Below are 13,808 nucleotides of genomic sequence, written 5' to 3'. Positions count from 1 at the left end.
TCTTACCGAATTCATTCTTTAGTTGAAAATATTATGTACAAAAATTGTCATCCTAACTTGGATTTCTACCCAATAGAAGTCTTTGCCCATTATATCCTCAAAACTGTGTAACAAAAAAACTGTATAAAACATTATTGAGCTAAAAATCCAATGCAGTATTCTAATTCCTACTCTTTGGATCACCTGTAGTTTCAATGATTCATGGTTTAAAACTCTTTTCCTAAATTAATTCTCCTAATATTTTCTAAAAAAGGTTTGATAAGCAATATTTTATGAGCCAAAACATATGTTAGGACTCTCCAGTTCATACCCATATATACTGCCAATTAAAACTTTACCACAAAAGAATTAACTTAAGTACTTTATTTTACCTTTCTAAACAATCAGCAATAGTAACTCAAAAACGTGTCTGGCAAAATCTGGGCTTCCCAGGTGACTCAGTGGTAAATAATCTGCCTGCCAATGCAGGAGACATGGGTTTGATCCCTGGGTCAGGAAGATCCCCTGGAGGAAGAAATGGCAACCCGCTCCAGTATTCTTGCCTGGAAAATTCCATTAACAGAGGAGCCTGGAGGGCTACAGTCCATGGGGCTGGAAAGAGTCGTACATGGTAGAGCATGCACACACATGCTGGTAAAATTTACATATATATTTTAAGTATCTTTACTTTCCTTTCCTTGTTTCCTTCTGTCCTGATGCTCATCAAGGTGACATGACACTCTGATCCACCATTGCCAAGAGTTATAACCTAGATCTAGAAATTTAAAATCACTTTTTTGACATACGAGTCTTTGCCTCTGATTTCTATATTTGACTTATTTGCCCACGTCAAATGAGGAATTCCAGACTTTTCCATGCACTACATGGGAGGCACTGTTGTATACAGCTTAAGCGTACAAACCCTGTTGTTCCTTAGCTTGACTCTGCATTCTTGTTCTGCCACTTATTAGTCATGGAAAGAATAATTAACCTATGATCTACAAAATGAGATAATTAATAGTACTTCTACCTCATGGGGCTATTACGAGGAAAAATGGCTGAGTTCCATTAAAAAAAACTCTGTCTAAAAAGATGACAGTGAAAAGTAATATAAAACCCTAGACTGGATCCTGTACTGCAGGAAAAAAAAAAAAATGTTATAAAGGATGTTACCAGAACAAGTGACAAAGTTGTAATACAGACTGTAAAACACTAAATTTCCTGAAGTTGATGACTATATGTGGTTTCAGAAGAGAATATCCTGTGGCTCTTAAGATGTAATATTAAGGTTTTAAAGGGTAGAGGAGCAAGATGTATGCAACCTACTCAAAAAATAATTTCATGTGGCAATGGCTGGAAGAAAGTGGCAAAATGTTATAAATGGGTGGATGCAAGTAAAGGGTATATGAGAGTTTTCCCAATTACTCCCGTAACTTTTCTCTAAGTTTAAAATTATCTAAAAATATCTTAAAAAACAAGTTTTTACTCCATTTACTCACTCTTTCCAATTAATGCTCAATTATTCCCTTCCATTCACAGAAACATCTTGAAAGCTGGGTACAATCACCCTGTTTCCCCCTCGCCCCCCAACTATATTCCATGAGACTGAGATTTTCTTGTTGTCAAACCGAATGGTTTCTTCTTGGCCTCATCTTAATTTCTCCACAGTGCTGAAAACAGGCAACGATTCTTTCACCTCTTAGCCTGTGGCAATACATCTCCTTTGGTTTTCATTTTACCTTGCTGACCCCCCACCCCTAAATATCCCAGGTATCTTTCTCCTATCTACATAATCTATCCAGTCTGTGCCAATGAATAGCCCTTTGAATTGCAGACTCAAGTATCCAACATCTTGTAAGACATATTTACTTGTTTATTAAATGAATATCTCAAACTTTGCTGGCTAAAGCAGAACTTGATTTTCTTCTTCATCTCACTCAAATTTGTTCCTCCTCCAGTTGCCTATCACTAGTAAATGCTATTAGTGTTCAAAGTTGTTCACGTCAAAATACCAAGGTGTAATCCTTGATTTCTCTTATAGTCTACACTTAAACCATCAGTCAGTTCTGTCAAAATATACCCTTAAAATATACTCTGAATCTGACCACTTTTCACCTTTACTATCTACCATAGTCCAGATACTATTTTCTACAAAAGTAGTCTAGTATAATTGGTTACCCGGCCTTCCCTCTTGTTCACGTCCAGTCCCATTTTTTGAGATGAAGCAGCAAAAATAATCAAGTTAAAGTTGCAATTATATCTTCTCTCCATCAAAACTGTCCAATGGTTTCTCTTCACAATTAAAAATAAAACCTCCTATTCTTAGCATGGGCTTCCCTGGTGGCTCAGCTGGTAAAGAATTCAAATGCAATGTGGGAGACCTGGGTTCAAGCCCTGGGTTGGAAAGATCCCCTGGAGAAGGGAAAGGCTACACACTCCAGTATTCTGGCCTGGAGAATTCCATGGACTGTACAGTCCATGGGGTCACAAAGAGTTGTACATGACTGAGCAACTTTCACTTTATTCTTACCATAGCCTACAAAATTGTTCCTAATGTGGGACTCTGTCTCTCTCTGAACTAATCTCCTAGCAGACTCTGTCCCCCTTTTCCACTGTGCTCCACACCAGTTTTCTTATAGTTCCCTGATGTTATGCTTTTTCCTACTTAAGAGTCTTACTTTTGCTTGCTCTATCTTCAAATATTGATACTGCTCACTTCTCAGACTGCCTTTCTCAAATGTCATATTTGGCCAGCAATGTTTTCTTCCCTCTCTCTCTACCCGCTTACTCTCTATTTCTTCTCACTGCTTCAGTCAGTACCTGTTTTTTTCCCCTTTCTCTTCATTAGGAGAATCTTTAAATGAAAAACTGATATCTGCTGCATCTTACTGTATTAAAGTAAACAATACTTGATGAAATTCAAGTTCCCTTCAAGTACCTCTCCTAATCCTGGTCTCTTCCCCAAAGGTACTCTAATATTCATTTGACACTGTATCCTTACAAAGCTGTTTTGAGAGCATTTAAATACATATCTTTATGTCAAAATAAAATGACTTTTATTTCGGTTCTATAAAAACTCTTTTAAAATACACTTTAGCTTTCCTACTCATTATATTTAGCTCTGGCTTGGTGGTGGTTTAGTCACTAAGTCATGTCTGACTCTTGCGACCTCATGGACTGTAGCCTGCCAGGCTCCTCTGTCCATGGGAATTCTCCAGGCAAGAATACTGGAGTGGGTTGCCATTTCATTTTAATTTTATACCATTACAAGCAATTCATTCTTTTAACAAATATTTACTGATTGTCTATATTCTAGGCACTGTTCTTATTGCAAATAGAGCAATAAAGAAAACAAAGATCTTTGCCCTCTTGGAGCTTACATTCATGTAAGAAGAGAAAGACAACAAACAGAATATTTAGTGCTAACCTTTCTGCAAAGGCCTAGAAAGTAAATTTTCTGCACTTTGCAGGCCACGTTCAGGCCAAATACTAAGAATATATCTGTTATATAGTCTTTCTGTTTTACAATCCTTAAAAAATGTAAAAGTCATTCTTAGCTCATAGGCTGTACAAAAACGGGCCACAGGGCAATGGAGATCTAGCCTGCTGACCCCTAATTGTGTGTTAGAAGGTGGTATGTGGTATGCACAAAGTAAAAAGAACCCAGGGTAAGGAGGACAAAGGGTTAGGATGCAGTATTAAACAGTGTTTAGAGAATGTGAGAGCTGAGCGAAGGCCAGTGAGTAAGGAGGGAAAGTGGTAGTGGGAAATGAGGTCAGGGAGGTAAGAAGAAAGGGAAATGGGTTGGATAGATTATGTAGAGCCTTGTAAGTTATCGCAAGGACTAGATTCTCTGAGTCAAAGGGTGAACTACAGGGCTTTGAATGGAGAAGTGACAGAGACTGTATTAATTCGTAAAAGGTTTGCTCTGGCTACTATACTGAAGGAAGACTGCTGGCAGGAGGGTAGGGTAGAACAGGGAGACCAGGCAGAATCCTATTTAAGTAATCCAAAAAGATATGATGGTTGTGGTTTGGACCACGTTAAGGGTAGTGAAGCGGGTGAAGCATGGTAAAATTCTGGATATATTTTGATGATAAGGGGGAAAAAAAGGTTGTCTTAATGGAATGGATGTGTCAAAGAAAGAGCAAAGACAAGAACAACTCCAGTATTTTAGTGTGAAGTACTGGGAGGATGGAGTTGCCATTGACAAACCAAAATGGTGAAGTCTGTGGGTAGAGCCAGTACTGGGAGGACATTTAGGAGGTAAGTTACAACAAGCTGAGCCTGAGGCCTATTATCAGACATTTAGGTAGAAATGTCGAACAGGGGTTGAATATGTAAGGAATTAGAGAGAGAGGATAAAGATCTGGGCACTGCTAACATTTAGAAGGCAACTGCTCTAGTGGCTCAGTTGGTAAAGAATCTGTCCGCAACGCAGAAGATCTAGGTTCGATCCCTGGGTGGAGAAGATCCCCTGCAGAAGCAAAGAGCAACCCTCTCCAGTATTCCTGCCTGGAAAATCCCATGGACAGAGGAGCCTGGTGGGCTACAGTCCATGGGGCTGCAAACAGTCAGACACGACTGAGTGACTGAGCACATAGGGCATTTAGACGGTATTTAAAGCCATGAGACTGAATGAGATTACCAATGCAGTGAGTATGTGTGAAACACAGAAAGCAAGGCCTGAGCTCTGGGGCTCTCCAACACTAAGAAGTCTGCATAAAGAAAGGTAAAGGAGAGTTACAAGGAGCCAGCACTGAGGTAGGAGATAACCAGGGGTGTGAGTTATTCTGCAAAGCAAAGAAGACAGTGTTTCAAGATTAAGAGAAATAGCTCTGTCAAATGTTGCGGACAGGTTAAGAAAGATGAACAGACTCAATAACATATGGCATCTGGCCACATGAAAGTTACTGGAGAAACTAAGGAACTGTCTCAGCTCAGAATGGTACAAAGGCCTGACTGGAATGAGTTTGACAGAGTATGGGAGGAGAAAATGGCAACAGCAAATATAGACAACTCTTTCAGGGGAATAGTGCTGCAAAAGGAAATAAAAAATATGGGGAAACAGGTGGTGAAGAGTGGATCATTTTTTTTTTTAACATAGTAGAAGTAATAGCTTGTCTTTTGCTGATAGAAATAATCCAGCAAAGGAAAAAATTAATGTGAAAGGACAGAAGCTGAAGCAATTCCTTGAGCAGATGATAGAGGAGAAAGGATAGGCTCTAATACAAAAGCAGACAAAAGAACATAGAACAGCTCATCTAAGATAACAAGCAAGAAGACAGCATGTATTGACACAGATGATCGTAGTTCACGGGGTGGTGGAAGTGTGTGGAAGTTTGCTGACTGCTTCAGTTTTCTTAATAACATAGGAAGCAAGGTAATGAACTGAAAATGAGGATGGGAAAAGACATGTTGGAGGACTTAAGAAAAGAAGATACGAAATAGTTATCAAGAAAAGTGGGAAAGTGAACAGACTAGGAAAATACAGCACAATCAATAGGCAGCATAACAATTCACACACAATGTGGTCATATGTGGTTGTGTTCTTCTAGCCATACTAAGATACCTAGGGGCAGGTGCAAAGAAAGCAGAGAGTTGGTTTTAACCAGTGTGTGGTTCTACTAAACAAGTGAAGAGCAAGGGAGTCATCCAAAGGAGTGATAAACCGTGGAATTTAAACCAAGTAAGAAAGGAAGTAAAAACATCAAGAGGGTGAGTGGCAGGGACACAGTAATAGGATCAACAAACTGGCAATTCCATTGGGGTAAAGAGAAAGTCGGGGCAGAGACACTAACTAGAAGGAGCGAACTACTAGATAGGAAGTATGGTCAAAGAGTAGAAAACATGAAATAGTAACCACAGAGGGACTGCATTTACTGACAATGCAAGAGGGAACCACTTTGGGAATGAGTGACTGAGATAAGATAGAGTAGATAGGAAGAACACTGGAGGAAAAATCAGGTGTACTTATTCTAACTTCAATATAAAGATTGAGTGGTATTGAAGAGAGGGCAAGGGCCTGGAGCAAAAATGAGAGAGAAATGAGGAGGAATGACCTTAATGTTAGCAGTTGATAGCAATCATAAACGGAAGTAGTCACATAATCTGAGGACATAACCCAAAACTAAGGATTTTCAGGCAGAACGGAGGGAGAACACTAGCTTTGTTGAGCTTTGGATTTTGCCGGAGGCACAGCAGAAGGATATGAAGAGCTGGGATGGGGGTTCAAAAAAAAAGGAGCTAAATATAGACCTTTTAATGATTGAGAGTGGAGGAGACAAAAGGTGACCTGGAAGTCTGGAGATTCTATGACTACTGACAAAGACTTCCTTGAATATACATGATTCCTGATACACCCATATGTTTCTCTAAGAAATAGAAACTGCTCAGGTCGAAAATGTTTTTACTTGAAAATTAAAATGGCTCTACTGATTTATTCAATGTTTGACTTCCCCTACAACCTTATCATTACATTCAAAGAAAATACATTCTACATTCTTATCACTTTTGCCAATCTGATGGGTAAAAAATATTTTCACTGTTTTACTTTGCATTTCCCTGTTGGTGGGGTAGAGCATTAATTTCATGATTGCTGTACTTCCTTGTCAATGAATTTGCCCATTAAAAAAATTGAATAAAAAAAAAATTGAATCCTCTTTATTAGTTTACAGCACCTAAAAATAACTTATTTTTCTGTTCTTAATGAATCACACAAATCAACACTGCAAATTTCTTGTTTCAAATCTTTCAATGGCTCATGCTAGGGCAATACAAGGTTCAGTAGGTATCTCCTCCTGAAATCCTTCTACTATATACTAGAGATTCTACTTCAGTTCAGTCCCTCAGTCTGACTCTTTGTGACCCCATGGACTGTAGCACGCCAGGCCTCCCTGTCCATCACCAACTCCTGGAGCTTGCTCAAATTCATGTCCATTAAGTCAGTGATGCCATCCAATCATTTCATCCTCTGTTGTCCCCTTCTCCTCCTTAAAGCCTACCAGTCAAATCTAGTCACACTCCTTGGTTTCCATATTGTCTATGGTTGATTTTGCACTACAGTGGCTAAGTTTGGTTTGTCTACAAAGCAGAAAATATTTACAGGGTCTCATCAGATTTATATCATAAAAGCTTTACCTACACTTCATTGTACTTTTTTGTTTACATATCTCTCTCTACAGTAGGATCTAAATCTCTTGAGAAAAAGGGACAATCTCAGCACTAAAAATGCTCATTAAATGCATAAAGGGCACATGAAGTCCTCCATAATTTGGCATCTTTCCATCATTTTCCTACATGCCAGCTAAAATAAACTATATTTTTACTTCATTAAGTATTTTTCAAAAACATTATTTCTAATGGCAGTATAATGATCAATGTTTTTATTCATTTACTTACACTTTCGATGGATACCATCTATCCCTAATTATTTATTTGCATCTATTTTGTACACTCACAATCTGGTGAAGTATTTCTCTCCCCTAATTCCCTGCCTAGTAAAGACAAAAGCAATGCAATTTTGACCTTTCTGGGATCAATCTTTTCATCTGTAGTGGTTACTTTGGTATCTGAGGTTTCAGGGACTTCACCAACAATTATTTCACTAATGGCTTCAGAGTGCTTCAAAGTCAACTACAAAATACAACTCCAAAAAATTTTTTTTGCTTTAGTTTTCGGTATAAAATTATTCTTACACACCTTGTTGATATTCTTATTCTACCTTAACTGGAACATATATATATATTTTTCCTTTTCTATTAAGACTTCAGTTGACACTTTGCCAGGGATTTCACTAAACATGTTTTTGAATTTATTTATTTAATGGGCCTTTGTCATTTCTCTTGACCCCCAAATTTGATGGATTTATTTTCTTCTCCTCTAAGAGGTCTTTACTAAGAGCATTTCACCCACAAATGCTTGCTACAATCATTTTAGAAACCAGCTTATACACTCCTTACCAATTACACCTCATCCTGGTACTTTTTTTTTTTTTTTCTTTTAAAAATACACCTGGATAGTTAAACCTTATCTGTTTTAAAACTTTGCAAGTCATTCATTCATTACTTCCAGCTCAGTTTACTATCTTCAAAATGTGGCCTATGGGGCTTCCCTGGTGGCTCAGCAGTGAAGAAACCACCTGCCAATGCAGGAAACACGGGTTCTATCCCTGGTCCAGGAAGATCCCACATGCTGGAGCAACTAAGCCCTGAGCTCCACAACTATTGAGTCTGTGCTCTAGAGCCCTGGAACCACAACCAGTGAAGCCTGCATGCCCTAGAGGCTGTGTTCTGCAACAAAAGAAGCCACTGCAATGAGAAGCCCGCACACCGCTGAGTACAGAGCAGCCTCCGCTCCCGGCAACTAGAGAAAAGCCCGAGAAGCACTGAAGACCGAGAGCAGCCAAAAATAAATAAATAAATAAGTAAAAAATTTTAAAATGTGGTCTATGATCTATAGTTAATAGATTAGAGGGAACTATAAAACTCATTTTATGATTCTGTATTCATTCAATGTATACATATATTCACTGTAAGATTCTGAATATGTGTATCACATAAAACTTCACAAATAAGAGTATGAGCTTCATAATCATGCAGGTCTAGATTCAGATTCAGCTATGAACACTCTTGAATCTCTGGGCAAACTACTTACCTACTGATACTTCAGTTCTCCCTTAAGTAAAATGAAAGTAACTATCACGTGTAAAGCAACAGGGGCTAGGAAAATGAGCATAATGTATGTAAAAGTAGTAATGTATGCCAAATGCCTACAAATCATGACTGTCATATTACCTCATCATATAATAGAAAAAAATGTTAATTCACTCTCTCTTCCCTTCCAACTCCAGGAAAAGGGCAATAAATGCTGTGCTCCTCAATTTAATTCCATTATTACATTCCCTTAAGTAAAAACAGTTTGGCAATATGAACTGAGTTTTTGGATGTTCATATACACTGACCCAATATTTTCACTTTGGGAAATCTATTGTAATGAAATAATCTAAAACACAGGAATTGTTTTATGTATAAGGATGTTCATTGTAGTGTTTATTATAACTGCAAAAATATAATAAAAGAAACCTGCTAACTGTCCAACAGCAAAATGTTTAATTATGAGAAATTCATAAAAATATCATGTGGTCATTTAAAAAGATGCTGACAAAATAATTTCATAGCATGTCAGAATGCTTATGGTGCTAGGTTGAAAAAAGCAAACTAATATTAAAATCTCAACTGTATAAAAATCAAATAAACTGAGAAAAAATATTGGAAGGAAATGTATCAAAAGGCTTAATCACCTCATGGTCCTGATTGTGATTATTATTTTATGGTTGCTTTCTATGGATTTCTAAAATACCAATGACCATGTCAAAGATGATGATAATAACAGTTATTATTTATGAAGTGCCATGCCAGGCCCAGTTCTAAGAACTTATAGTATTACACTGAAAAGACTTGCTTTGTTTTAAAATTTTTTACCATTAAAAAGACATGTGTTGATTCAAATCTTGTAGTCTTGCAGATATCAGATTTCCTTCAGCTTTCCTTCAATTCTGAGTTCAAATATTTGCTCAGCTATCAGGTGCCATTTTGGAATAAGATGTAGCCACCATTTCTGTATTTGTTCTATCTACTGCATAAAATTCTAAGACAAATCTACACCCTGTTCTAGTATGTCATTTAACCATTAAGACTCCAGAACTCTTAACATTATTAGACAGTACTTCAAATAATTCTAGTAAGGAGGTCTTGAAATAAGCAAATGTGGCTTCTGAAAACTCCTTCCCACCTTAACACCCATCTGTGTGTGCATTCTAAGTCACTTCGGTCATGTCCTGACTCTTTGGGACCCTATGGATTTAGCCTGTCCATGGCATGTTTCAGGAAAGAATAGTGGAGTAGGTTGCCACGCCCTCCTCCAGGGGATCTTCCTGATCCAGGGACTGAACCTGAGTCTGCTGAGGTTGTTGCATGGCAGGCAGATTCTAAAGAATCTGAGCCACCAAGGAAGGCCAACACCCATCTATAGAACTATAAATCTAGAGTTACCACTTCTGAAAACCTCTGTCTTCCATTGTAAATTCCTCACCCTATACAATCCAGAAGACCTCTCTTACCTGCCAGCACTCACCAGAGAGCTATCATAGCACTGGCTGAATGGAACCAACTAAGAAAGATTTTCAACATCTGGGGAACTTAGCTGTCTCTTAGCTGTCTCTGATCCTACCTTTCTGAAGGTGGAATTATTCTACACTGTTTCTAAAAACTTCTCACTTTGATTTTCTCAGCTTTTTCACCCTTTTGTTTTTTAGGAACAAGATCTCTTTGAATACCAATATGTATTCAAATATCAATTTTAGGGAAAAATTCATAATTTATATCCTGGGCAAAACAAATAACTCCCACTTATTGCTGTGTTCTTCTCTGCAGTTTACATTTGATAAATTTATTTCATTATATATGTCACCTATATATGTTATATATATAATTTGACTTCCTTTATTACCAAATTCCTTTTCTTAAAAACAGTGTCTGCAGTAATCCAACATGGTTAACTGCAAGCAATTCTTCTAAACATAATACATTTATATTTCAGTACAGTTCATTTACAGGATTTAGAAAAACAGAGTTCATGAGATGGCTTTAACATTATATAAAAAGATTAGTCATAAAAACAATGGATACAAAAAGTTTTGATAACAGAAAGATTTACAACTGGAATCATATATTTGCCAAAATCTTATCCTGCTCATAATATATAATAATAATAAGCTATACAACTTTAAAGTATCTGAATTCAGTAATTCCCTGAATATCTAGGATGAAAATGTAACAACATCAACATCTTTTACCTCTTTTAGGTAAAAGAAAATGGATCACTAGTAGTTCATCAGGCTCTCATTAAATTAGGTGAACTGCCAAACTGTTATGCATTTACGCATTGCATACACTGCAGAATAAAAAAGAAATCTGCACCTTCAAGCTAGTATTTCTCTTTAGCAGTTGCAAGTTTTCAACTTGGTAGAGTCATTCTCTAAGAAGAATAGGTGCAGGAGAGAGTAAAAATGGAAAACAGAATTGATTTCTAAAAAAGGAATCCTCCCCTGATTAAGTATGACTTATTTACTGTTCTAATATGAAAGCTTAGACAAAATAGAGAAACTTAAAACCAAATGTAACTTTTGTTATCCTAAAAACGAGCATGTCAGGACAGCCATTTTACAGTCTTGCATTTTCAAATACCTACTACACGATACAACTTGTATTAAAAAAAAAAACAACTTTCCTTTAGGTAAAAAAACAAACAAACCACCATTGATACACTCATCACTGAAGTTACAAGCTTCAAGGCAGGATTGCTACTGAGCTTCTTAACACAACTGTCAAAATCAATTTGTGGACAGTCTCCAACTTTAATTTTCTATATTTTTATCTGTGGAAGAACGGAACCGATTAGTGATGGCTAAGGTAACGCGCTTAAAACTATGCAGTCCTTGTACAATCCAGGTGATTCTTAAAATGTGAAAACAAGTTAACAAGCGATTGCTTTCAAAAGGAAGAAAACCACTCCCCAAACAGGTTGCTTGTGGCGTGGGTCCGCTTCTCAGCAGCAGTTCCCTGGGGCGTGTTCGCGTGGGAGAGGTACAGAAGGGCAGAAGTGCAAAAACATAGACCCACGCAAAACCCGTAGTCACAAACATTAAAATTATGTAAACATGTCGTGAAACCTCGAGTCCCCAAGGGGAAAAAAGCCGCCTGAAGACAGCGATCAGCCGTCGCAGTGTGGAGGCGGTGGTGCGTGAGCGCCCGGGACGCCGGAGCAGAAGGAGCCGGGCGGGGACAAAGAGCGGGCATCCGGGGCAGCGCCCGACGGTGCCCAGAACCCGCGAGGAGCAGCTGTCCCGGGGTAGCGGCTGCGGTCCCCAGGGCCCTCAAACGCCGCGGTTCAAATAGCTCCCTGAGGCGCAGACCTTCTTCCTGCCACCCCTCAGAGGCTACGGGCCCTAATCTCGGACACCTGAAGAGCCGCCGCCCGCCCCCTGTCCGGATCCCCAAGGACGCCCGGGCCAGCAGCTGTTGGGCTTAGAACCGCGCCGCCGCCGCCGCCGGGCTCCAAACGGCCAGAGTGGCACCGATGAGGCGGCGGCGCCTCTCCCCGCGGCCGTCAGGCAGCTTGCGAACAGCTTGCCTCGGTTCCCGCCCTCCAGTCAGGGGCCGCGCACCCTCACGCCACCTACCCGGTCCCACACCATCCCAGAGGCCTCCGGCGCTCGGGCCCTCTGCCGAAGCGGCGTTGCCTCCCGTCCGGGGCCTGAAATGGCTGCGGAACAAAGAGAATCTGGGCTCCGGCGAGCGCCGGTCCGATTGGACGGGGGGCGGGGCCCGCCGCGGGAACGTTCGGCGGCGGTCGCCTTGGCAACGGCGCCGGGGCTGGGAAAACCGCGGCCGGGGGACTGAGGGGCCTAAGGACCTGCGCCTGGCGGCGCGTGGCAGCGGTTTCTAAGCCCGCGCTGCAGCCTCGGGCCTCGGGCCTCGGGTCTCGGCCCGCTGCCGGGCTCCAGCTCGCGCCTCCTGCGGCCGGCTCGCGGGCCTGAGCCTCTGGTTCAGGAGGAGCCGCTGCTGACGCTGCTCTGCACTGTGAGGCCTCGGCCAAAATGGCCCTGCAAGTGTGGCTGCCTCCGAGCACGACGGCCCTTCCCGGGGAATGACTCCAAAGTGACAGCCCAGCCCCGGGAGCCTATTTAATACCGAACGTGCCGCATATTCCACATAATACAGTTCCAGCGCCTCTGGTAAAAAGCAGGAATGGCTTCAGTGGATAGATAGGGTGGACGCTTGTCCGCGAATATTACAGGATAGCTTTTGAGGTATGCTGTGTCTAACACATCGACTGCTATGTAGGTGAAATTAAATGCTTTCTAAAATTAGGTTTTACGTCTTCAGGCGTGTGTTCATATAAAAGTGTCGTTTCTTGCTGTTGGAAATAACAGGTTCTCCTCTCCGTAACAGGCCATCATGAGAAATTAAAATGTCTTCTATTTTCTGGACAGAAAAATATTTATACTTTATATAAATAAGTATATAAAGGTAGACATTTTATATACTCATTTATAATAATGATAGTGAATAGATAAATAGTTCCCTGCCCCACATTATTCTTATATATAAATTTACTATATATGAATATTTTAAATTTGCATAGCTAGATCATTATTTCCTAAGGTGAGGATGCCGCTGAGAATATTCTTCCTCACGTGGTCAATGTGTGTAAAAATACCAGCAGTTTTAACTATCCTACTTGCAAATGCTGTATACATTATGTTTTGAAAATGTGTGGTGGTTGTTGCCTTCCAGGTATCTTCTAGATAAAATTGTAGCACCAATACTGGAAAGTGTTTTTTGCTACTGAGACATCTTATTTGTTAATAAACTTGTTAATTTTCATTTGCAACAACAATCATTTTATGAAAGAATGTTTATTTAACTTAGACTTTGAGTAGAAAAGGAGCTTTTCTATCATTAGAAAATTGAACATAGAAGAAAAAATATTTTAAATAACTAAAATATTTATAATTATGATTAACATTTTCTAACAGTAATTCTGGGAGGCTGCCTCATCAGCCTACAAATTCAATAGCAGTTGCATGCAGTAGTGTGAAGCAAAAAGAGGCCCCTGAAATAGGAATAGATTACCAAGAAAAAAAATCTTAATGTCAAACTTCGTAACTGATAGTTCAGTATATCTGCAAGGGATATTTATCCAAAATATGTATATTTATCCAAAGAACAAATGGTATATTTCTGCATTTGAGAAGTCCTGTCATG

General features: G+C 39.6%; 1 protein-coding gene across 1 annotated transcript in view; it reads right to left on the bottom strand.

Moving 5' to 3' along the window:
- Positions 1–12,342, bottom strand: part of TNPO1 (transportin 1) — an 89,012-nt gene extending 76,670 nt beyond the window's left edge. The window contains exon 1 of the mRNA XM_065905687.1: positions 12,221–12,342. Coding sequence (XP_065761759.1) covers positions 12,221–12,235 — 15 coding nt within the window. The 5' untranslated portion in view covers positions 12,236–12,342. The remainder of the gene's footprint in view (positions 1–12,220) is intronic.
- Positions 12,343–13,808: the final 1,466 nt, after the last annotated feature.

The sequence above is a fragment of the Muntiacus reevesi genome, chromosome 14, assembly GCF_963930625.1.
Source record: "Muntiacus reevesi chromosome 14, mMunRee1.1, whole genome shotgun sequence".
NCBI classification, from domain to species: domain Eukaryota; kingdom Metazoa; phylum Chordata; class Mammalia; order Artiodactyla; family Cervidae; genus Muntiacus; species Muntiacus reevesi.
Note: the sequence above shows the minus strand (reverse complement) of the source record. Positions and strands in the feature narration are given on the sequence as shown.